The sequence below is a fragment of the Salminus brasiliensis genome, chromosome 24 (assembly GCF_030463535.1).
Source record: "Salminus brasiliensis chromosome 24, fSalBra1.hap2, whole genome shotgun sequence".
NCBI lineage: Eukaryota > Metazoa > Chordata > Actinopteri > Characiformes > Bryconidae > Salminus > Salminus brasiliensis.
The window spans coordinates 4,360,676-4,385,046 of NC_132901.1; the positions used below are offsets into that span (position 1 = coordinate 4,360,676).

The window sequence follows — 24,371 nt, forward strand, 5'->3', positions numbered from 1 at the left end:
TGTGAGATGTGAGTCACATGATGCACTTGCAGAGACTGCCTGAAGGAGGACTTTTTCTAGTTTGTCCAAATGTTATTAGACAGTGCTTATAAAGGAGTCTACTGGATCAGCAGCAGCCATGTAAATGATCTGCTCATAGCTTTAGTGAAACTGCTTTATCCAGTGGGATCAGAGGGATGGCTCCCTCTTGTTGCTGAGCTACATTCTCTTATACATTAGCTCCCTCTTGTGGACAGTTATCATCTGCAGCCTATTCTGAGCCTGCTCAAAAAGATGCCTGAAGGTTTCTTAGAGCAGTGTTCCTCAACCCTGGTCCTTAAGAATGGTCTTAACCAGAGTTGCGAACTACTGTCTAGGCACAAAGTGAGTGAACCTACTGAAGGCAAGCCACAGGTCATCACTGAGTAACCTCTCAAGCCTCTTTAGGGTCATATATATACCTCCCAACAGGAAATAGGTGGCCTTGCTTTCAGACACAGCACATCTCCTAGAGATACCCCTTGGAAGGAACCTATCTGCTTTCATTGAATTAGTGGGTTTCTCTTGTGGTTGTAGCCATTTGGGCACTACGTTTTAGCCATGTGGGCTCTATGTTTTGCCATGTGGGCCCTATGTTTTAGCTATAGGGGCCTTACGTTTTAACCATGTGGGCTCTACATTGTAGCCATGTGGGCTCTACGTTTTAGCCATGTGGGCCCTACGTTTTAACCATGTGGGCCCTACATTGTAGCCATGTGGGCCCTACGTTTTAGCCATGTGGGCTCTACGGTTTAGCCATGTGGGCCCTACGTTTTTACCATGTGGGCCCTACATTGTAGCCATGTGGGCACTACGTTTTAGCCACGTGGGCCCTACGTTTTAGCCATGTGGGCACTATGTTTTAGACATGTGGGCACTATGTTTTAGCCATGTGGGCACTATGTTTTAGACATGTGGGCACTATGTTTTAGACATGTGGGCTCTACGTTGTATCCATGTGGGCTCTACGTTGTATCCATGTGGGCACTCTGTTGTTGCCATGTGGGCTCTATGTTTTAGCCATGTGGGCTCTATGTTTTGCCATGTTGACACTATGTTTTAGCCATAGGGGCCCTATGTTTTAGCCATGTGGGCACTATGTTTTAGCTATAGGGGCTCTACGTTTTAGCCATGTGGGCCCTATGTTTTAACCATGTGGGCCCTACATTGTAGCCATGTGGGCTCTACGTTTTAGCCATGTGGGCCCTACATTTTAACTATGTGGGCCCTACGTTTTAGCCATGTGGGCCCTACGTTTTAGCCATGTGGGCACTATGTTTTTGCCATGTGGGCACTATGTTTTCTCCATAGGGGCACTATGTTTTAGCCATAGGGGCCTTACGTTTTAGTCACGTGGGCACTATGTTGTAGCCATGTGGGCCTTACGTTTTAGCCATGTAGGCCCTACATTGTAGCCATGTAGGCCCTACATTGTAGCCATGTGGGCCCTACGTTTTAGCCATTTGGGGCCCTATGTTGAAGCCATGTGGGCACTACGTTTTAGCCATGTGGGCCCTAAGTTTTAGCCCCCCTCCCCGTGGTTTAAAGTCAATAACTGCCCTTAGCCTATAGCTTGTTCTAAATTGTTCTAAGGTTTGGGCACCCTGGTCAATTGGCACATTTTGTTGATGTTCTAAGAGTAAGGAAACAAACCTAAATGCATCATATACTTTGTGTATTGTAGGAATTTTGGTAGGACAAAATGCACACAAGCTCAACTGGCAACCGGAACATATTTTTAATACATATAAAAATATGTATTATAATTATTTTTTATATATAATATAATCCATAATAATACATTCTTAAAATAATAATAATAACCAACATAAAGTCACAATTTATGACTATTTCTGCTTGATGATAATCATAGCTCTACAAAAAAACACAATAAACTTCAATAAAAGTGAACTTATATAGAACGAAAATTAAAGGAGCCACATAAAAGCATGTATAGAAAGATGAGAAGTCCTATTTCTGACAGTAGGAGGCAGTCAAACCTTTTTTTAACTGTACCCTGAAGACTTCAAAGCTTATTGCACACCAAGGTGTATTACTCAGTATCTACAGGGACTTACATGTATAAACTAGTGTGGCAATTCTTTGGAAATAGAGGTTTGTGGAAACAGTGTCAGCCTGCTGGCGAGCCATAGGCTGTTTAAGGGGTTAAAGAGGACTAGAGGAAAGATGACTTTCTACTGCATAATTCATTGACATGACAGCAAAGTCATTCAAAAAAAAGGTTTACTGTAGAAAAACCTACAGATTTACCCTTATTTACAGTGTGATGGGAACCAGGGGTCATTGTGGCTACAGGGTAAATATAGCCATCTTATCCAACACCTCCAGTGGATGGATTTAAATGTTTAAGGTTATGTAATGCTGGTGGTGGCAGTTCTTTTGCCTGGTATGTGAGAGGCCAAACCCTTCTCACACATTTTAGGCCAAAAACCTTCTCAAAAACATCACAGGCATCCCACCAAACCTCTCATAATGGCTCTGCTTCCATAGGAACTGTTTAATTATGCAGGAGAGTTTAGAAAAACTGGTGGAATTTCCCTCAAACAAGGAGAGGATACAGAAACAGCGCTGCAAAGGCTTGTTACTGCCACTAGAGGGCAATCAAACTTCGAACATTAGACATGCTGTTCTTAGACTGTTACCATAAAAACAGGTTAGATTGCAGGAGAGGATCACTACTGTGACCTGATGGACCTCACAAAGTCCTCAGATATTGATACTGAAGAACAGACAGCGTCTCAGTCTCAGTACAAGTTCAGGTCAGAGTCATCAACCACTTGGTTGAAGGCCAGAGCAGACCAACCATTCTAAGACAAGCCCATCATTCTGAAGTTGGCAGCTGTGTTAGACTGTTGGGAAAAACAATGGTCGGCCAAACACCAGCCAGCGAAGTCATGGCCGACTGCAGGAAAATCATTGAACGGGGATTCAGCATTCAACATTTCCAGCCAAGAAACACCAACCCAACCTTCATTCGTTCGCGTTCGTCCGGTCGGTGCGCTCTAGCCTTACGCCTAGAAGGCTTGTCCAGAGACAGAATGCAATGTTCAATGTTCTGCATATCCTGTTCTTATTATTTTAGCTACTCAACACTACACAACTGTTTTCTCGCAGATCCAGCGCTGAGAGTAGGAGCATGGCCGGTCATTCCAGACCTTATTAGCCTGTGGACCCAGAATCTCTCCACAGTCCTCATTCCCTTGGTTATTTGGTTCATTCTTCATCCAGTACCTGAAACCCAGAGAATCAGAAGCCTCCTTTGATCAGCATTCATTAAACCTTCACTTCACCAGAAGTTTCACTACAACCCTCTTAGTCTGTGTTGCCACTTTGGAGATATGAGTCATCTGAGGTCAACTGTTGGAAAATGCAACCACGTATTGAATGCTCTTATTGGATTTTGGAGATGAAACCTGTTAAATGCAGTCTCTTACCCAGTGGTCAGCGCTGAGCCATCCACCCATTCCCACTGGCCTTCATTCTTAATGTCACTCAGGCCAATCCAGGCTTGATCACTGCCCAGCTGACTTGCGATGAATTCCTGTCATTATGAAAGTACAGTGTGAAAACACAGCTAGCTAACAGCTGGCTAACAGTCTCTCTCAGTCTCTCTCTCTCTCTCTCTCTCTCTCTGTGTCTCTCACTAACATGCTCTTTCCTGCTGTTGATGATCACCAGGTCCACTCCTCTCTTTCTGCAGTCCTCTCTACTCTCACTCCAGTTCGTCTTCTCAGTAGAGATGTAGTAAAGACTGGTGTTGAAACTCTTCCAACCCTGCAGATTTCCCTTTGCTGCACATTAAAACACACACACACACACACACACACACACACACACACACACACTTAGATATGCAATCACAGGCCTTTGCTGTGGTCAGCATCATAGGTCAGCTATCATAGTATTTGGTGCCTGTAATGTACCTTCAAAGTAAAGTAAAGCACATTCATAAGCACATTGATGATCCAATAAGTGTAACAGGGAGATTAGCGCCTCCATCGTAGCGACTCCGGACGCAGCGCACTGCTAACTGCACTATGTAACTGGTAAAGTGGGTAGAACTGCCTAATGCTGCATAACCATATTTGGTCATATTTGCGTAACATCCTGTTATATTACTCTACAGCCTCAATCCACAAGCTTCTGGTATTCTTAGCTTGTCCAAAAATGCATGTGCGCAGCATGTCCTCAATACACAATATACAATATATGTCAATACACAATATAATTGTATATTAATATACAATTACAATCTTGTTCCATGTTCTATATGAAGCCCCTAACCTGACATATTAATATTCATCAGTGAGCCAAAACACTATGACCAGAATCAACCCACAACAACAAAGTATGTCAAGGCAGAGGATATATTTTAGATGGTGACTGAACAAACAACATGTGGGGTAGAGCAGAAATAGGCAGTGTGAAGACCTGAGCAACTTTAGCAAGGGCCAAATGGTCATGGCCAGATGACTGGGTTGGAACACCTCCCAAACAGCAAGGTTTGAGGGGTTGCTCCAGCAGCCATGAGGACCTGTCTACAGTGGCTCCAGCAAGAGAGGCTATGCTGTCTGGTCCTGACCAACTACTTTAATGATGGTAAATGATGAAGTGTCGAATTTGGATCTGACCTCTCAACCATTCTGGGCCGGTTTCCACAAAGCACCCTGGTGTTAAGATCACCTTAATTGGTAGGGAGAGTTCTCAGTGTAGTGCTAGCTTGACCCTTTAAGAATGGTCTTTAAATCATTCTGCCTGGCATCAGCAGCCAGAGCCTGAGAGAGCACAATCGGCCTTGCTCTAGATGGCTTGACATGGGCGTCTGCTAGCCTATGCACCAGAAAACGGTACTTGGCACTTTCCTCAGAGGGCATTGGTTGCATTGGCAGCAGTTTGAAAAGTTTATTTATTTATGTTTGCATGTATTTATTTGGAACCAACCTCTCTCAATCTGGAGCTGTTCCATGACACTGGTGTAACTGGTCTTTAGGTGATCCCTTTCCTTTGTCACATCCACACATCTGGTCCGTAATTGGTCTCTCTCTTTAGTCAGGTTGGTGTAACTGGTCTGTAACTGGTCTCTCTCTTTAGTCAGGGAAGTGTAACTGGTCTGTAACTGGTCTCTCTCTACAGTAAGGTTGTTACAACTTGTCTGTAACTGGTCTTTCTCCATAGTCAGGTCAGTATAACTGGTCTGTAACTGGTCTCTCTCTGCAGTCAGGTTGGTGTAACTGGTGTGTAACTGGTCTCTCTCTGCAGTCAGGTTGGTGTAACTGGTGTGTAACTGGTCTCTCTCTGCAGTCAGGTTATTGAACTTGATCCACAGCAGTGTGATGGCAGTCAGTAGGAGAACACACAGCAGCCCCAGACACACTGCAGCCAGTCTGTAGCATCTGCCCCCTGCAGAGCTTCTTCCTGAAAAAAGTAGGTTAAGTAGTTGTTTAGATGTTGAGATTAGAGCACTGGCTTACCTCTGAAGGCTTTCCTAGTTTGCGCTGCCATTTGCGCTGACCTTGGTTAAAGGTCAAACGCAGCTTTGGGTAAGGTCGTGGGTGGGAAGATGGCGTTAGCATGGTCTGCACAGACCGCAGACTGTAGGCTACACTGTGTATGAGGCCGAATATCTGTTCCACCTTAAATGGTGCTGTACTATCGGACACGTACAAGCCCTGCTTCATTTAAGTGTAAAATTAAAATAAGAAACCAACAAAAACTGCAATTTTCATGCTAGTGGCTATTGAAGGGACCCCTCCCACACTACACTATTCTCTCTCCAACTGTCGACTCTAACCGACGAAAGATCTGCAGAATAAAGCCAACTAGCACAGACTCATCCAGACTGGGAATCTATATGACTGTAAGACGTTAAGGTCAAGGCTTCTTACAGTAAAATTTCAATGAAACTGCAAAAGCTGAAGCATGTTTACCTCGGTTCTGAGGATCTGCTGTTTGCAAGTGAGAGCTTTTGTCCGCCTTCTCAGAATCCTTGTGAAAAGCGGCTTCATTCTGAATTTGCCTTGAACTTTTCTTCCCCGAACTGATGGCACTGGAGTTCCTCTGCTCGCTCCTGGGCTTGTGGGCATCTATGCTGACATCATTGACGTAGACTTCTTCATATGACTGGTCGCTGCTATCCGAATCAGACCCGTTTTGTGCAACATTCCCCGCATTGGCGTAAATGTCCTCCCTCATCTCCATTCTGTTCTGGTAGAGGTGTGGATAACGAAGTCTGTACGTCCCTCTCTGAAACTCTAAGAGTGACTCTGTGAATGTGTGCGTAGTGGTGCCAGTGATGTGCGATGAGGTGTGGTGAAGCAGGAGCTGGCAGGAAGGGGCTGGTGTTTTTTTTCTCTGACTAAAGTCACATCTTGTTTATGTCATTTATTTATATACTGTATATGCAAATGTCTGTGTGGTGCATGACAGTATAAATGCAGTTACCACTTCATAACACTTCATTACACTTCATAACTTACCTTGTGGCCTCTATGCTAGCTTCTGGTTCCAGTGATGATTAAGAAGTAAAGTCACAGTTCCAGGTCCTCATAGTGTACACAATGTAATATAATACAAAAAACAAACAACAAAAAAAAAACAGGATAGCCTAGATTTGCAGGACCATCATTGCCTGCATAGAATGGCCATTTCTCATTTCAGCAACTGGGAGTTTGGGGCCCAAATATTTGCTCTTTATTGCACTGGCTTACTCAAGTTTATCAATAAAAGATATAAACAGGCGCTCAGAGGCCACTTTGCCTATTAATGTGGATTAGACTTTTAGTAATCAACACAAAAACCAGGTAATGTCAAAGGATTCCCTGATATACAGTCTGCTTATATGGATGTTTTTTTTTTTGAATTACCATTTTACTAGAAGGTTTTACATTTCTCAATTAAGCTTTTCTCACAGATCCAGATTTTTTTAGTAGAGCATGGGGCATCGTTCCAGGACTTGACATTACCCATAAACTCAACACAGTCCTCATTATTGTGAATATCATTTGGTTCTCCTACATTCCAGTACCTGAAAAACAGAGAATCAGAACCAGTCTCTAACCATTCAGCCACTAAACATGCTCATGCTCTTCAGTGAATTACACTTAATTAAACTTAGTACTTGGCTCACTATAGCATTATCCACCTGCTGAAGGCTGCAGAGGATCATAGAACCTGGTACATAGTGAATTACCTATAAATCTCTACTTAATCCCGAGTTAATTCTTTTCTTACGCAGTGGTCAGTGCTGTGCCGTCCACCCACTTCCAGAACCCCTCGCTTTTACTGTCTGTCAGACCAATCCAAGCCCGGTTGCTGCCCAGACTGTCAATGATGAACTCCTGCCAATGTAATCACAACAGATATAGATGAAAATGGAGATTGATCTCTCTCTCTCTCTTTCTCTCTCTCTCTCTCTCACCTGTTCCTCTCTGCTGTTGATGATCACCAGGTCTGCTCCTCTGTTTCTGCAGTCCTCTCTGCTCTCACTCCAGGTTTTCTCCACATTAGAGATGTAGTAAAGATCGCAGCTGAAAAATGTCTGCGCGGCCGTCACTATACATTTCACACACAGAACCACACAGCCATGACCCAACTGTGCAGTCTGACAGACAGTTTCACAGTCTTGTCATGTCCTCTCTATCATTCTCAGCACATAATGCTGGTTCCTTCTCTTCAACACCTGGAGGACTTTACCCTTCTTCTCCAGGAAGACAACCCTGGTGTGCTTGTTCAGTCTAGGTATCTCAATACTGGGCTATTATGTAACCACTGGCCTAAAGACATCATCCTTTGACTGGTTGTGAAACATTCTAGTAAGTGTGGCTGAAGAGTCACTTACTCAGTTCAGAGCGGCACCTCTTCTGGTCTCTCTCTTTAGTCAGAGTGGTGTATCTGGTCTGTAACTGGTCCTTTTCTTTAGTCAGGTCAGTGTATCTGGTCTGTAGCTGGTCTTTCTGTTTAGTCAGGGAGGTGTAACTAGTCTGTAGCTGGTCTCTCTCTTTAGTCAGGTCGGTGTATCTGGTCTGTAACTGGTCCTTTTCTTTAGTCAGGGTGGTGTATCTGGTCTGTAACAGGTTCTTTTCTTCAGTCAGGGAGGTGTAACTGGTCTGTAACTGGTCCTTTTCTTTAGTCAGGGTGGTATAACTGGTTTGTAACTGGTCTCTCTCTTTAGTCAGGGAGGTGTAACTGGTCTGTAACTGGTCCTTTTCTTTAGTCAGGGTGGTGTAACTGGTCTGTAACTGGTCCTTTTCTTTAGTCAGGGTGGTGTAACTGGTCTGTAACTGGTCCTTTTCTTTAGTCAGGGTGGTGTAACTGGTCTGTAACTGGTCCTTTTCTTTAGTCAGGGTGGTGCATCTGGTCTGTAACTGGTCTCTGTCTTTAGTCAGGGTGGTGTATTTGGTCTGTAACTGGTCTCTCTCTTTAGTCAGGTCAGTGTATCTGGTCTGTAGCTGGTCTCTCTCTTTAGTCAGGTCAGTGTATCTGGTCTGTAGCTGGTCTTTCTGTTTAGTCAGGTCGGTGTATCTGGTCTGTAACTGGTCTCTCTCTTTAGTCAGGTCGGTGTATCTGGTCTGTAACTGGTCTCTCTCTTTAGTCTGGGATGTGTATCTGGTCTGTAACTGGTCTCTCTCTTTAGTCTGGGAGGTGTAACTGGTCTGTAACTGGTCTCTCTCTGCAGTAAAGCTGGTCTGTGGAGATGTTACTGAAAGACATGAACAGAGAGTAAAACACCAAACAACAACAACAGCCTCAAATTAACACCTGTATCCTTTCTTGTTCTAAAAAGAAGACAAGAACACCTTAAAAATCCACTGTATCCTCAGAGCTAAACAGCTGTTCCTTTCTCCTTGCCTAATAATATTACAGTTTAATAATAATATCATACATATTAATAATGTTAGTAGGGAGTAGTTTACTGTTATACTGTCGATATTGTGACGCTTATTGTGCAAGCTTGTGTTATCACTGCTTTTTTCTACCCCATATACTAGCTAGCAAACACAGCTAATGTAGCTAACTAAAGCCTTAGCTAGATTAATTAATGGCTTTGCTTTTTTAAATGACTTATGAATGTCCATTACTCCATTACCCGGAGTAAAATAACCTGAAAAAATGATGCTGGGGCAATATGGGAAATGTATGCATGTATATGTATATATACAGTGAGTCCAAGAAGTATTTGATCCCTTGCTGATTTTCTTCGTTGGCCCACTAATAAAGACATGATCATTCTATACTTTTAATGGTAGATGTATTCTTACATGGAGAGACAGAATATTAAAAAGAAAATCCAGAAAATAAATCTAAGGAATATATATTAATTGATTTGTATTTCATGGAGTGAAATAAGTATTTGATCCCTTAGTATTCATTAGCAGTTCTGGCTTTTACAGACCAGTTAGACACTCCCAATCAACTTGTTACCTGACCTGAAGCCACCTGTTCTCACTAATCACTTGTGTGAAAAACACCTGTCCACAGAATCAGACAGATCACACAGATTTCAAGTCTCCAACATGGGTAAAACCAAAGAGCTGTCACAGGACCTCAGAGTCAGAATTGTTGACCTTCACAAAGCTGGAATGGGCTACAAAAAGATTAGTAAGGTGTTGGATGTGAAAGTAACAACTATTGGTGCAATTATCAGAAAGTTTAAAGAGTATAACATGACAATCAACAGACCTCGGCCCGGTGCTCCAAAGAAGATTTCGCCTCGTGGGGTGGCAATGATGCTGAGAACAGTCAGAAATCGTCCTGCAACCACTCGGCAGGAGTTAGCAAATGACCTGAAGGCAGCTGGGACCACAGTTTGCAAGGAAACAATTGGCAACACTTTGCGCAACAATGGATTCACATCCTGCAGTGCCCGAAAGGTACCCCTGCTGAAGAGAGCACATGTGGAGGCGCGCCTCAAGTATGCCAATGATCATTTGAAAGATGAACCAAGTTATTGGGAGAAGGTTTTGTGGTCAGACGAGACCAAAATTGAACTTTTTGGCCTCAACTCCACCCGCCATGTGTGGAGGAAGAAAAATGCTGCCTATGACCCCAAGAACACTGTGCCCACCGTCAAGCATGGAGGTGGAAGCATAATGTTTTGGGGGTGTTTCTCTGCCAAGGGTACAGGGCTACTTCACCGCATCACTGGGAAGATGGATGGAGCCATGTACCGCACAATCCTGAGGGACAACCTCCTCCCCTCTGCCAGGGATCTGAAAATGGGCCGTGGTTGGGTCTTCCAACATGATAACGACCCTAAACATACAGCAAAGGCAACAAAGGATTGGCTCAAGAAAAATCACATTAAGGTCATGGAGTGGCCCAGCCAGTCGCCAGACCTCAATCCGATCGAAAATCTATGGAGGGAGCTGAAGGTCAGAGTTGCCAAGCGACAGCCCACCAACCTTCATGATTTAGAGAGGATCTGCAAAGAAGAGTGGGCCAAAATTCCCCCTGGTGTGTGTGCTAAACTTGTGGTTAACTACAACAAACGTCTCACCGCTGTGCTTGCAAACAAAGGCTTTGCCACTAAGTATTGAGTGTGTTTGGCAAGAGGGATCAAATACTTATTTTCCTCATTGAAATACAAATTAATTAAAATATATTCTTTAAAATTATATTCTGGATTTTTGTCTTGATATTCTGTCTCTCCATGTTAGAATATATCTACCATTAAAAGTGCAGAAGGATAGTGTCTTTATTAGTGGGCAAACAAAGAAAATCAGCAAGGGATCAAATACTTCTTGGACTCACTGTATATATATATATATATATATATATATATATATATATATTTATATATCCCGCCATTATTCCCCTGTAGATGTCTGTACATGTAGACCAATAGTGGCGACCAAAGAGTAAAATGTAAGAGTGCACTTCGAGCACTGGTCATGTATAAAAACACTGCAGTGGTAAAGAGAGAGTGCTCAATGTCTCTGTGACTTTATGAGCAGGACTGAAATACAGTGCTGTAAATCTGGTGTTGGGTGGCGCCCTTACTGCCAGGTTTGATGAATCTGTCCCACTGTGATCAGTGACCTTAGAACAGGTGAAGGTGTAGAACTTACAGTGCAGTCTCAGAGCAATGTTGAGAGTGGCCTGAAGAATACACATCACACCGAGACACAGTGCAGCCATCCTGAACACCCCTACAAGTAAACAACCCACAAACACACATTAAATACACAGGCCGGGCGCTTTATTAAAACCACCATGTGATTACACTTTGTCCATTACATCAGCTCCACCAGTGCTGGCCCTGACATATGTGGTGCACTAGGCAAATTTTGGCCAGTATCCGTTTCATCATTCATTCGTCAATCATGTTTTTTATTAGGTTTAGGCATTCTGCTCTTTTTACATACAGTTATTCCATTGTGCAATCTCATCCACCTGGTTTCAAATAACCAACTGGTTGCCAGATTCACGCTCAGTTTTTTTTACGCTGCTGTTGTCAAACATTATTAGCGAGTCATGTTATGTAATAATTTACTACAGTTATGTGTTTGTCTGGAGTATTTTGGCAAAATTGTTAGTTATGTCACATTTTTTAGGGTTAGGGGTGGTGGAGCAGTGGAATGTATGATGTGAGTGCATGTGAACACATGCTCTAATCTGCCCTTATCGCCTGTGGTGGGTTTTGGCTGGTACTTCTTGTTTTTAGGAACAGCCCTGTGGCTGAGGTGAGAAAACAGCAGAACTGCAACTGCAGTTAATATCACTGTATGAATAACCTGAGCTGTACATATTGTACTGTACTGTATTGTACATCATCATACAGAATGTCGGGACACTGATCAGGTACCTAGTAGCAGTCTGTTCTGCCTACAAATGATCCCAAAGCAATCAAGAGCTAACATTAGTTAGCATTTCAATGTGACTGTCCTGTCCTGCTGAGCATGAGTACCGCCTATGCCGTCTGTGCCACAGGCCAGCTCTGGACTACAGTCTAATGTAATTCCTCCTATATGGTCAGTGGAGCTGATATTATGGCAAAGACTGTAGAAGTAAGGAGGTGGTGTTAATTAAATGGCTGGTCAGTGATCAATCTACTTTGTTCTTACTTCGGCACTGAGCATCTCCATCATATAACGCAGAGGTTCTGTTCACTCTCTCAGTATTCTGGTGCTGATGAGGGTCACTCTGAATGTCCGTTAGCATATTCATGGCCGTAACACACTGGAACCCTGCAGCACTGGAGCCTTGCAAAGTCAAGAACGCTGATTAAGTCTTACTGGATGTTCTCCTTGTGCAGACATGGTGCCAGCTGTACCCACTTTTAGTATGTTTCTTCATTGCCTACACCCTGAAAACAGCCATAACATTAAAACCAACTGCCTAACCTTGTGTAGGGCCCATTAAGACAAAGCCAGCATTTTTTTCAGTAGGTTGTGCTACAGTAGCTCTTCTGTGGTCTTGCTTCTTTGGAGCACTTTCAGCAGATGCTGACCACTGCATACCAAGAACACCCCACAAGACCTGCCTGATGCTTAGAAGATGCTCCAAACCAAACTGTCAGTTTGGTTCTCGTTCAGGTGGCCTACACCCTTGCCTATTTTTCCTGCTTGAAGAGCTGACTGTTCACCTTGCCACCAATTCCATTCATTTTCAATAGTGGAATGGCTGATTGTCGTAGTGTCCGGTTCAGTGTCCATAGGTGTGTTTCTCTATGTATTGGTGGTCTGTCAGGTTTACTGCCCCCCTCATAAGTAGAACATAGCACTCTCGAGTCACAGGTGTGTAGCACTCCTGTAGTACCCCCAAGTGTGTACATAGAAGTATTATCATCTGTAAAACAGTTTGGGATCTTCTGTATGAGAGAAAATATAAGTACTTACCTTTGATGGAGCACTGAACACTTTGCCTGTGTGTTTGTATGTGCGTGAGAACACACACTCTTATCGTCTACAGTGGTTTTAGCTGCTACTTCTTGTTTCTCGGAAATAACCCTGCGGCTAAGATGAAAAAACCGCAGAACTGCAGGTTAAATCTTCTTTATGCAGTTCAAGATACTGCCTTTAGACCGATATTAACATACAGTGTATCACAAAAGTGAGTACATCTCACATACCCTCACATTTCTGCAGATATTTAAGTATATCTTTTCATTGGACAACACTGATAAAATGGCACTTTGACACAATGAAATGTAGTCTGTGTGCAGCTTATATAACAGTGTAAATGTATTCTTCCTTCAAAATAACTCAATATACAGCCATTAACGTCTAAACCACCGGCAACAAAAGTGAGTATACCCCAAAGAGACTATACCCCTAAATGTCCAAATTGAGCACTGCTTGACATTTTCCCTCCAAAATGTCATGTGACTCATTAGTGTTACTAGGTCTCAGGTGTTCATAGGGAGCAGGTGTGTTCAATTTCATAGTACAGCTCTCACACTCTCTCATACTGGTCACTGAAAGTTCCAACATGGCACCTCATGGCAAAGTACTCTCTGAGGATCTTAAAGACAAATTCTTATGCTACATGAAGATGGCCAAGGCTATAAGAAGATTGCCAACACCCTGAAACTGAGCTGCAGCACAGTGGCCAAGATTATCCAGCATTTTAAAAGAGCAGGGTCCACTCAGAACAGACCTCGCATTGGTTGTCCAAAGAAATTGAGTGCACGTGCTCAGTGTCACATCGAAATGCTGTCTTTGAAAGATAGGTACAGAAGTGCTGTCAGCATTGCTGCAGAGATTAAAGGGGGGGGGGGGGTCAGCCTGTTAGTGCTCATACCATTTGCCACACACTACATCAAATTGGTCTGCATGGCTGTCACTCCAGAAGGAAGCCTCTTCTGAAGTCTAGACACAAGAAAGCCTGCAAACAGTTTGCTGAAGACATGTCAACAAAGGACATGGATTACTGGAACCATGTCTTATGGTTTGATGAGACCAAGATTAATTTGTTTGGTTCAGATGGTCTCAAGCATGTGTGGTGGCAATTAGGTGAGGAGTACAAAGATAAGTGTGTCATGCCTACAGTCAAGCATGGTGGTGGGAATGCCATGGTCTGGGGCTGCATGAGTGCAGCAGGTGCTGGGGAGTTACATTTCATTGAGGGACACATTAACTCCAATATGTACTGTGAAATACTGAAGCAGAGCATGATCCCCTCCCTCCGGAAACTGGGTCGCAGGGCAGTGTTCCAGCATGATAATGACCCCAAACACACACCTATAAGATGACCATTGCTTTATTGAAGAGGCTGAGGGTAAAGGTGATGGACTGGCCAAGCGTGTCTCCAGACCTAAATCCAATAGAACATCTTTGAGGCATCCTCAAGCGGAAGGTGGAGGAGCGCAAAGTCTCGAATATCCGCCAGCTCCGTGATGTTGTCATGGAGGAGTGGAAAAGCATTCCAGTAGCAACCTGTGAAGCTCTGGTAAACTCCATGCCCAGGAGAGTTCTGGAAAATAATGGTGGCCACAAAATATTGACAGTTCAGGAACTTTCACTAAGGGGTGTACCTACTTTTGTTGCTGGTGGTTTAGACATTAATGGCTGTATATTGAGTTATTTTGAGGGAAGAATAAATTTACACTGTTATATAAGATGCACACAGACTACTTTTCATTGTGTCAAAGTGTAATTTTGTCAGTGTTGTCCCATGAAAAGATGAGAAATGTGAGGGGTGTACTCACTTTTGTGATACACTGTATTAATAACCTGAGCTGTACATACTATACATCATCATCATACAGAATGTCGGTTGTTGGTGCAGTTGTTTGGTTTCTTTGTTAGATTGTTCAGTAGCAGCAGTTGGGTCTGATTCTGTTCATTAATGGGAGCTTCTTCTTAGAGAACTGATGTAAGGGTATGTTTATACCCCTAGCTCGGTTACATTGGTCCCGACCAAGCAAGAAAATGACACACTATTGGATTTTAGTCCTGGTTTGCTTTCTGCTCATACTGACCTGTTTGCAACCGAACCAAAATGGAGGGAAAAAGGTGACACACGTATGACCGAAGGCCACAAGTAGAGGCATGTGTGTCTGCGGACCTTGCGTGACCCATACAATAACTACATAACTGTGCCCTATTCACTGTATGATGTACTTTTTTTGGGTTCCACCATTTTGTAATGCTGTTCGAAAAAGTGCTGAATTTGAATGCAAGTAATACCAGTAATCCGTCACATTGTTTGGTTTAAAGATTCGCCCACAGCTTCTCTGAGGAATAGTGACATACGTGGACTTTGCCAAGGCAGCAACACAAACACAACAACACAAAACATAACAGAATAAAAACTATAAAAAGTCAGCACGCCAGCTTCCAGCCTCGTTCAGCAGCACTACCCATGGCATTAGCGCATGAATCTACACATTCATACTGTGCTAGTAAACATGACCATAAAACCCTTCACAAACGTATAATATGATCAAATACCATAAGATAATGTAAGCGTCAGCTAAAGCTAATGCTACAGTTGCTGCTCCTAAACAAACCAGTTGAGATTATCTATCGAAAAAATTCACAAACAGGAGAAAACGATCCTGACCTGCTTCAGAAACTCAATGTTTCCCATCTACTGAGCCGAGCTGGAGTAGAAAAGCATCCTCCTCCCTTTTCATTGCTTTCAGCTCTCGAAGGGCTCTCCACCGTCCAGACGCCGCACCAATGTTTACACGTGTCTTCTCCCCTCACCTGATCTATGAATGTTCTGTTCAGTTTTTGTTTGTCTGGTTGTTTTTGTTTGTTTTTCCTTTCGGCTGTCAATCAGATCTCTTTGAAAATGCGAGGCTAGCTAGCAAGTGATAAACAGGAGGGGGGGGGGGTCCTCAACACAAAGTATCCAGAGTTCTGACTGGTGTACTTGGTAAAACTGACTTGGCGAGTTTGAATCAATTCCAGAAGAAGACCGGAGGATGCTTTTTGTTGCAAACAAACAAAACAACAACAACAACAAAAAGAGGATCATAGTGATCATCTGCTGGAAGCTGCAGAGGATCATAATGATCATCTGCTGAAAGCTGCAGAAGGTCATAGTGATCATCTGCTGAAAGCTGCAGAAGGTCATAGTGATCATCTGCGGGAAGCTGCAGAGGATCATAATGATCATCTGCTGAAAGCTGCAGAAGATCATAGTGAAGTTGTGTTACATTTTTAAATACTTGCATATCATTACTTACAAACATGTTTCTTGATGATTTTTTTTTCATTTTGAAAATTGAATATTCCTCATTATCATTTAAAGAAACAGGACCACAGATCATCTGTTCAGAACAGGCTTTAGAAAGGGTGTGAGGTTTTATTATTATTAATGATTACTTTACAGAGATGGATACATTTTTTAATTACCCTCACAATTGAATAATTAATCGACATCGACATGGAACATTAGAACATTTCTAGATGAACTAATTACATGGTTCCACCATGGGGAAGTCAAGCTAATAGTCATGTGTAACGTATCTAAGAAGTATTGTTAAAAACAAGGTAAAAGTGCTTCATCCAATAACACTGTAAAAACCTGACTTGTACAGAAAAGATGGACGTGCAAAATAGAAACCGTTGAATTCCCTGTTCCATGGTTATAAATGCAGTGATGCGTAATTTACATGAATGTAATTCCTCTGTCATCCCCTGATGGACACCTTAAACTTCCCCAATGTTAACATGACCCTGGTGACCCTTCCCGGTAGCACCGCCTGTGTCTCCGTGTCAGTTCAGTCCAGTTCCAGCTAGGATTCTCATGATGTTAGTTATCTATTCGTCACTAGAAGACTGTCTTTTCACAGACCCACTGTTCTTTCTCAGAGCATTGCCTGTCGTTCCAGTTGGTTTTTAGTGGGATACCTCGGAACTCGGCACAGTGCTCATGGTTATTAAGATTGTTTGGTTCTCCATTATTCCAGTACCTGAAACCCAGAGAATTAGAATCAGCTTCTGACCAGAGTTTCCTTAGCCTTCACTTCCAGAGCTGCAGCTTTAGGTCAACCTGTTTACGAATGCTATGGCATTAGCATGGCATGGTATGTGGTTAGCATGGGATACAAATTATAACAGGACCAGCTGGCTCCAAAAATTCTATAACATTAGCATAGTATAGGGTTAAAATGCAACTTAGCATATAATCAGCTGGAGCCAAAAATGCTATGACGTTAGCATGGAATATAGCTTAGCACATGATCAGCTGGCTTCAAAAATGCTATGACGTTAGTATGGCATGGTATAGGGTTAGCATGGGATATAACTTAGTACTTAATCAACTGGCTCCAAAAATGCTTCCTTGACTTTGGAACAGCCTTCTATGATGTAGCAGCCAAGAAATTTGGCCTACCTGGGCTGCAGCCTAGGCTTTGGGACCGTGCCCCATTTCTAGACAGAATTCAATAGGTTCCTAACTAAGCTTAAAAAGGAGTGTGACCAGTTTTTAAAATAGAGCCCTGTGGAAATATATATATATATATATATATTAAGAAAGGCATAATAGTCATAAGTACAGAATTCCAATCAGTTTCTTACTCAGTGGTCAGTGCTGAGCCGTCCACCCATTTCCAGATCCCCTCATAATTAATATTAGTCAGACCAATCCAAGCCCTGTTGTGACCCAAGTTTTCAACGAGGAATTCCTGTTTTAACGAACGGTACAGAAAATAAAGTTATCACAGATATTGTAATCAATATCAATCACCTTCAAAGGTGCACCTCAAAAAATTCCTAACATTCCTAACATTATTGTTCATATTTTATAATTTTCAAGGAGCTCCCGTCCACTGGTTGCTCTGTTTTGCAAATGACACACAGCCCAGCCTGTCAGGTACTCTCAAAAAAACTGTGAGAACAGCTGCACCACAGCTTTTTGCTTTAATCCGAGGCTTAAGGAACGGAGACTCCTGCAGAAATGGTAAGAACTTTACATTTTACTATGGTTACGTTTAGGGGTTAGGCTAAGGATTAAGATTAGAATTAGGTTTAGTTGTTGTAGGTTAAGGTTAGAATTAGGTTTAGGTGTAGAGGGTTAAGTTTAGGTGTAGTGGGTTAAGTTTAGGTTAAGGTTAGAAATAGGTTTAGGTGTAGAGGGTTAAGTTTAGGTGAAGTGGGCTAAGTTTAGGGTAGGTTAAGGTTAGAATTAGGTTTATGTGTAGAGGGTTAAGTTTAGGTTAAGGTTAGAATTAGGTTTTGGTGTAGAGGGTTAAGTTTAGGTGTAGTGGGCTAAGTTTAGGTTAGGTTAAGGTTAGAATTAGGTTTAGGTGTAGAGGGTTAAGTTTAGGTTAAGGTTAGAATTATGTTTAGGGGTAGAGGGTTAAGTTTAGGTGTAGTGGGCTAAGTTTAGGTTAGGTTAAGGTTAGAATTAGGTTTAGGTGTAGAGGGTTAAGTTTAGGTGTAGTGGGCTAAGTTTAGGGTAGGTTAAGGTTAGAATTAGGTTTAGGTGTAGAGGGTATGGTTAGAATTAGGTTTAGGTGTAGGGTGTTATGATTAGAATTAGGTTTAGGTGTAGATGGTTAGGTTTAGGTGTAGTAGGCTAAGTTTAGGTTAGGTTAAAGTTAGAATTAGGTTTAGGTGTAAAGGGGTTATGGTTAGAATTAGGTTTAGGTGTAGAGGGTTAAGTTTAGGTGTAGTCGGCTAAGTTTAGGTTAGATTAAAGTTAGAATTAGGTTTAGGTGTAGAGGGTTAAGGTTAGAACTAGGTTTAGGTGTAGATGGTTAAGTTTAGGTGTAGTATGCTAATTTTAGGTTAGGTTAAAGTTAGAATTAGGTTTAGGTGTAGAGGGTTAAGTTTAGGTTAAGGTTAGAATTAGGTTTTGGTGTAGAGGGTTAAGTTTAGGTGTAGTGGGCTAAGTTTAGGTTAGGTTAAGGTTAGAATTAGGTTTAGGTGTAGAGGGTTAAGTTTAGGTTAAGGTTAGAATTATGTTTAGGGGTAGAGGGTTAAGTTTAGGTGTAGTGGGCTAAGTTTAGGTTAGGTTAAGGTTAGAATTAGGTTTAGGTGTAGAGGGTTAAGTTTAGGTTAAGGTTAGAATTATGTTTAGGGGTAGAGGGTTAAGTTTAGGTGTAGTGGGCTAAATTTAGGTTAGGTTAAGGTTAGAATTAGGTTTAGGTGTAGAGGGTTAAGTTTAGGTGTAGTGGGCTAAGTTTAGGGTAGGTTAAGGTTAGAATTAGGTTTAGGTGTAGAGGGTTATGGTTAGAATTAGGTTTAGGTGTAGGGTGTTATGATTAGAATTAGGTTTAGGTGTAGATGGTTAGGTTTAGGTGTAGTAGGCTAAGTTTAGGTTAGGTTAAAGTTAGAATTAGGTTTAGGTGTAAAGGGGTTATGGTTAGAATTAGGTTTAGGTGTAGAGGGTTAAGTTTAGGTGTAGTCGGCTAAGTTTAGGTTAGATTAAAGTTAGAATTAGGTTTAGGTGTAGAGGGTTAAGGTTAGAACTAGGTTTAGGTGTAGATGGTTAAGTTTAGGTGTAGTATGCTAATTTTAGGTTAGGTTAAAGTTAGAATTAGGTTTAGGTGTAGAGGGTTAAGATTAGAACTAGGCTTAGGTGAAAAAGGTTAAGTTTAGGTTTAGGTTTCTTCTAGAAACACAGCCCACGGTATCAGCTGATACTGTGCAGCTGTACCTTCTGCTGAAACTTGATATTAAATTAGTTGTCTAAAAACATTGTTAGTTATTGCTTTTATCTCTCACCTGTTCCTCTACACTGTTTATGATCACCAGGTCTGCGCCTCTCTCTTGGCAGTTGACTCTGCTCTTGCTCCAGGTGTTCTCCTCAGAAGAGATGTGGTAAAGACTGGTGTGGAACAGTTTCCAGCCTTGCTGCTTGGTATTGGCTGTGCATTGGATACATAGAATACAGTGAGCTATACAGATGTGGTCCACTTTCATGCATCACTTAAAATGCTTGGTTGCCAGAACGTTGCTCCATAATAAACTCCAATGCCTGTAGTAATCATCTCACCCAAATAGGCAGCGATGCCCTGAAGATACTCTGCCTCTTTCTGGGGCTGATGAATTTTGAATTGATCCCGTTCATTCGTCACATTCAACAATCTGGACTGAAGCTGGTCTTGCTCTACTGTAAACATGATCCACAGCACTATGGTGGCAATCAGCAGGAGAACACACAGCAGCCCCAGACACACTAAGGCCACTATGTAACATCTCCGTCCTGCAAAAACAAATGTATGTGAACATCTTACTCTAATAAATGGTGTCAGCTATTTCAGACACACCCACTGTCATAGGATGCCATCTTTTCTGAGAACATCTAGGTGCAATATCATGCTAAAGTAATTGGCTTCTGTGCTTAGCTCCAAAACTTCATCATCAGCACATAGACTGTTCATTTACAGCTTTGTGGATGCTATCCATGGCCTAAGTTGCAGTGACAAGCATTGGCTGGAGTGGTGTAAAGCCACATCACTGGAGCAGTGTAAAAATTCTGGTGGACGAATCGGGATTTGTAGGACACCAAGGTGGAAAAACCTACCTGTTCTAATAGTGCCAGCTACAAGGTTTGGAGGGGTGAAAAATGGGTAGTACCTAGATGTGTCTATCTTTGGGACTAATCTCTCATCCTAATATCCAGCATCTCCCTGAGGAAGCTCTGTCTGCATAACTGCATAATAAAGAGAATGTAGCCTGGGGGGTAAGACTACATATTGCTGGTGAGTGAGGGAGGAAGACACACCCAGTATACAAGTAGATGGTGCCAGGAGCCAATGGGAATAGGTGGATAGACCAATGGGATATTCATCACCAAGCCCAAAAATATACTCTCAAACCCCCATTTGGTCATTTTCTACATTCAACAGAAAAAAAAGGAAATTGCTAATTTGTTGACATAGGTACAACATGGGCTACGTGGGTTCCTGGTGGGCATGGGTTATGGGCCCACCCTAATCTTACATGGGTCCCCCATGTGCAGTGAATAACTCAGATGGGGATCATGTTTTCATTGGCCCTGGTGGGCATCTAAATTTGCGGCCAACTATGAACCTGTGGACAAAACTTAATATTTACAGACAAGCCATTTATATGCCTTTTTAAAGTAAAGTTCTGGTCGTTGTTAAATTGCGGGGCTGTTAATTACAGTATGATTTCCCTTCACTGTAACTGAGAAGGCCAAACAAGTCCTTCTCAGTTACAGTGAAGGGAAATCATACTGTTACAAAACACGGTCACATTCTAGAGAACTGTGTATGTCAGCTTTGTGAGAAATTTTGGGGAAGACCCTTTTCTGTTTCGGAATGACAGAGCTCCCACACACAAAGTGAGCAATATTTGGTGTGAGGCAACCAAGCTGACCTACATGGGTCCCTGACCCAACATTACTACTGCTTTTACGTCTGAATAGCCAAATAGTGAGCCCACATTTGTCTATACGGTTAAACCCCAGATCTCACTGGATACTGATCTTACTTTGACTTACTCCATCAATTAGTTTTAAATCTGTCAGCTTCAGATTTTTCCAAAATAACCACCATCTTATCAAGTCTTATTTCCATTTGCCTTGACATGTCAAACCACAGAGGAAACCTCACGATAACCTGGGAGCACAACAGATTCCAAAGATTTCCAACGGGTTCCAAAGATAACTAGGACTCTTCGAGCAGTAAACCAATACAATATGGTTACCATCGGTGTCACATTTGTCCTAATGTTTTCCTAAGATGCCACCCAACCCAAAGGATCCCAACAGTACAACCTTCTCATTTGACAACACTTGGAAGGGTCGGGGGCTAGAAAAAGGCCAAAACAACACCACAGTTGGAACAAATACCACACAGTAGCTGGTCAGATGTGGTTGCCATAATTAAACAGTTCACATCCATCAGAGCTTAGCAACACCTCCATTTTGGGCTCCCTCTATGGTTAGGAAGTGGAATTTGTGCTTTGAGCCACCATAAAAGGACATGCTGTAGAGGTGGTAGAGTTGTTACTGGGACTGGGCATAGTTGTAGCCCACACTAATCTTACGTGGGTCACATCTAGGCCCCATTTACAATGTATAAACAAGATGTGGCTTAAATTTAACCCCTCATGGTTCCATCACTGACTGTGTTGAGACGCTGGTGGGCATCCATATGTGGGGCCCAACATGGAACACAAGGACAAAACTTTCTGGTTCCAAGTTGGCCAACCATACAGGCCCCACATGGGCATGTTATCTGGATGATGGAGCTTGCAATGTAGTGGGTTAGTGGAGTATAGGGGAAGGAAATAGGCTGGTGCAGGATTTTGTCATCTCTCTGTATTATGCTGCTTGAGTTATGTAACAAAATCGATTTTCACACCCAACTTCCTTTTTTGCTTAGGATTTCCACTATTGCACAATGCCACCAGGCTCAGAGAATGGGGGCTGACAGATGCTTCCTCTTTTCTGTGACATCAAAAGTATTTGAATCCATAAACTTCTGACGAATGCCTCGGTTATGCAAAAGTAAGCAAAAATGTGTCATTTATTACATTTACTTAGTCATGGGCTCTGGTTACATCTGTAGTGGATTGTCCTGTCTGTTTGAGCTACCTCAGGCATGGTTGTCTGAGGGCCTGTTCAAAACCAGGGGTGTTGGGGAATTGAGGGCCAGAGTCCAGCTCAGTTTGGTGATTTTCCTGCTCTAAGCTCTGCACATATCTCTATCAAAACTGTCCCAAATGCAGACAAACAACAGTATATTTAGTGTTTATCCCTGAGAATTAAACAGACAACTTGCCCTATTTAGGTACCCTATCTTCATGCCCTTTTAGACATTAGTCAGATCACCTCCTTTGTCCATGACAATCATCCCATCATATATTTAGAAATATACACTGATCAGCCATAACATTAGTACCACTGAAGGGTGACAAAGATTCAGTTCTTGAAGGTGATGTGTTAAAAGCCTGACAAATGGGCAAGCTTATGAGTCTGAGATACTTTGACAAAAAACATGTTCTGGATATCTGGGTCTGAACAGGTTTCTTTCTAATATGCAATGGTCAGTCTCTATCAAAAGTGCTCCAACAAAGTCAACCAGTGAACTGACAACAGGGTCATGGGCACCTAGTGCTCATTATTGCTCATGAAGGCCTCACCTCACAACTTACAGGACTTACTTAATGGCTTGGTGCCAGATACTACAGGACGCCATTGGAGATCTTGTGGGGTCAATGACTCAAATGATCAGATCTGTTGTGGTGGCACAAGGGTGTAAGGCTAAAATATCTGAAAAAATGGCCAAGTTGTCAAGTAGGTTACATGTATTGCAGTATGTGACAAGTATAGATTGACTACTGGAGAATTCCATATTTTCCAATATATAACATATGTTGCCATATATTTCGATATTTGTATCGGCAGGCCCTCAGATGTCAAGTACATCCAGACTTTATAAAAAATTAGAGGAACAAATAAACTTCTCCACACAGTTTAGCTTCAATGTTAAATTCAATAAATAAATATCTATTTTATAAAACTTTTTTAATGCAAGTTTTTCATTGATTTCTGAGACAAAGAGAAAGATATTTGCATATATTAATGGAGATAAAATTGGTGACAGTCCAGCATACGTTAGCCTAGCATCTCCCTTTCTAAACCAAAGAAGCAAACTTCAGACACTAAACATGTCTCGGCTGATCTGTTCAGGCTTTCCTTGATATTTCACCAAACAACACCATTAATAGTAGACAGTAATACATACACAAGTGGACAAGCCATAGATAGACCTAAGGACAAAGCCTGCCTACCTCTATTCTGTTTGGTCGGGTTTGCTGCATGTGTATGAGCCTTATCCACTTCAGCAGTTTTCTGGTGATGATAGCGCTCAATCGCTGAATTCTCATATGAGAGCTCTTCTGAAGCAGGTCTGCCACGTGCAAGGTCCTGCACATTCACATACATATCGTCCCTCATCTCCATTCTGCTTGGACAGATCTGGGCACGATGCTCAACCGTACATGACCCTCTTCAGCTCTGAAAGTGAGTGTGTGTGTGTGTTAATACTGTCTGTGGTGTTGCAACTGATTCCAGGAAGCCTTAGAGGAAGCTTTGCGGCAAAGGATCTGGGTTCTGTGCAAAGCTGCAGTCACAGTAGATAATGACACGGTGAACCAAGAAAGGGCTTCTCACAGTGCTTCTCACAGTGCTTCTCACAGTGCCTCCCGACGGCATAACAGTGGTGCCCTATGGGCCATTGAGGTCAAAGTGAAAGATGACTCTCGCGAGTGGTCCAGAGCAATTCACGCATCACTGTGGACCAGTTAAACCTCTATAATGAACACCTTCTATCACCTAATACAGTCCATGCCACAATGTCAAGGGTGTCAAGCCAAGGGTGGTTATTCCCTAATATTCTGATTATAAATATATTATATTATATATAACTAGATCTACAGTGGCTTCATCTGTCAAGGAGG

General features: G+C 42.4%; 3 protein-coding genes across 3 annotated transcripts in view; all 3 read right to left on the bottom strand.

Annotated features, from left to right (window-relative positions):
• Positions 1–3,004: 3,004 nt before the first annotated feature.
• LOC140546884 (uncharacterized) lies at positions 3,005–6,635 on the bottom strand. The gene is made up of 5 exons (XM_072670333.1): positions 5,967–6,635; positions 4,981–5,454; positions 3,688–3,830; positions 3,474–3,580; positions 3,005–3,270 (listed from the first exon to the last, which is right to left on the bottom strand). The coding sequence occupies exons 1-5, from the start codon at positions 6,235–6,237 to the stop codon at positions 3,132–3,134; spliced, it is 1,134 nt and encodes a 377-aa protein (XP_072526434.1). The 5' UTR covers positions 6,238–6,635; the 3' UTR covers positions 3,005–3,131.
• A 207-nt stretch (positions 6,636–6,842) lies between these two features.
• LOC140546339 (uncharacterized) overlaps positions 6,843–24,371 on the bottom strand; it is a 48,726-nt gene continuing 31,197 nt past the window's right edge. Inside the window, exons 3-6 of the mRNA XM_072669528.1 lie at positions 8,141–8,559; positions 7,457–7,590; positions 7,270–7,376; positions 6,843–7,063 (exon numbers count right to left, since the gene is read on the bottom strand). Of these exons, the coding sequence (XP_072525629.1) occupies positions 6,910–7,063; positions 7,270–7,376; positions 7,457–7,590; positions 8,141–8,559 (814 nt within the window). The 3' untranslated portion in view covers positions 6,843–6,909. The remainder of the gene's footprint in view (positions 7,064–7,269; positions 7,377–7,456; positions 7,591–8,140; positions 8,560–24,371) is intronic.
• On the bottom strand, positions 16,282–23,912 carry LOC140546895 (CD209 antigen-like protein C). Its single transcript, XM_072670349.1, has 5 exons — positions 23,703–23,912; positions 19,933–20,142; positions 19,662–19,804; positions 17,511–17,617; positions 16,282–16,903 (listed from the first exon to the last, which is right to left on the bottom strand). The coding sequence occupies exons 1-5, from the start codon at positions 23,872–23,874 to the stop codon at positions 16,762–16,764; spliced, it is 774 nt and encodes a 257-aa protein (XP_072526450.1). The 5' UTR covers positions 23,875–23,912; the 3' UTR covers positions 16,282–16,761.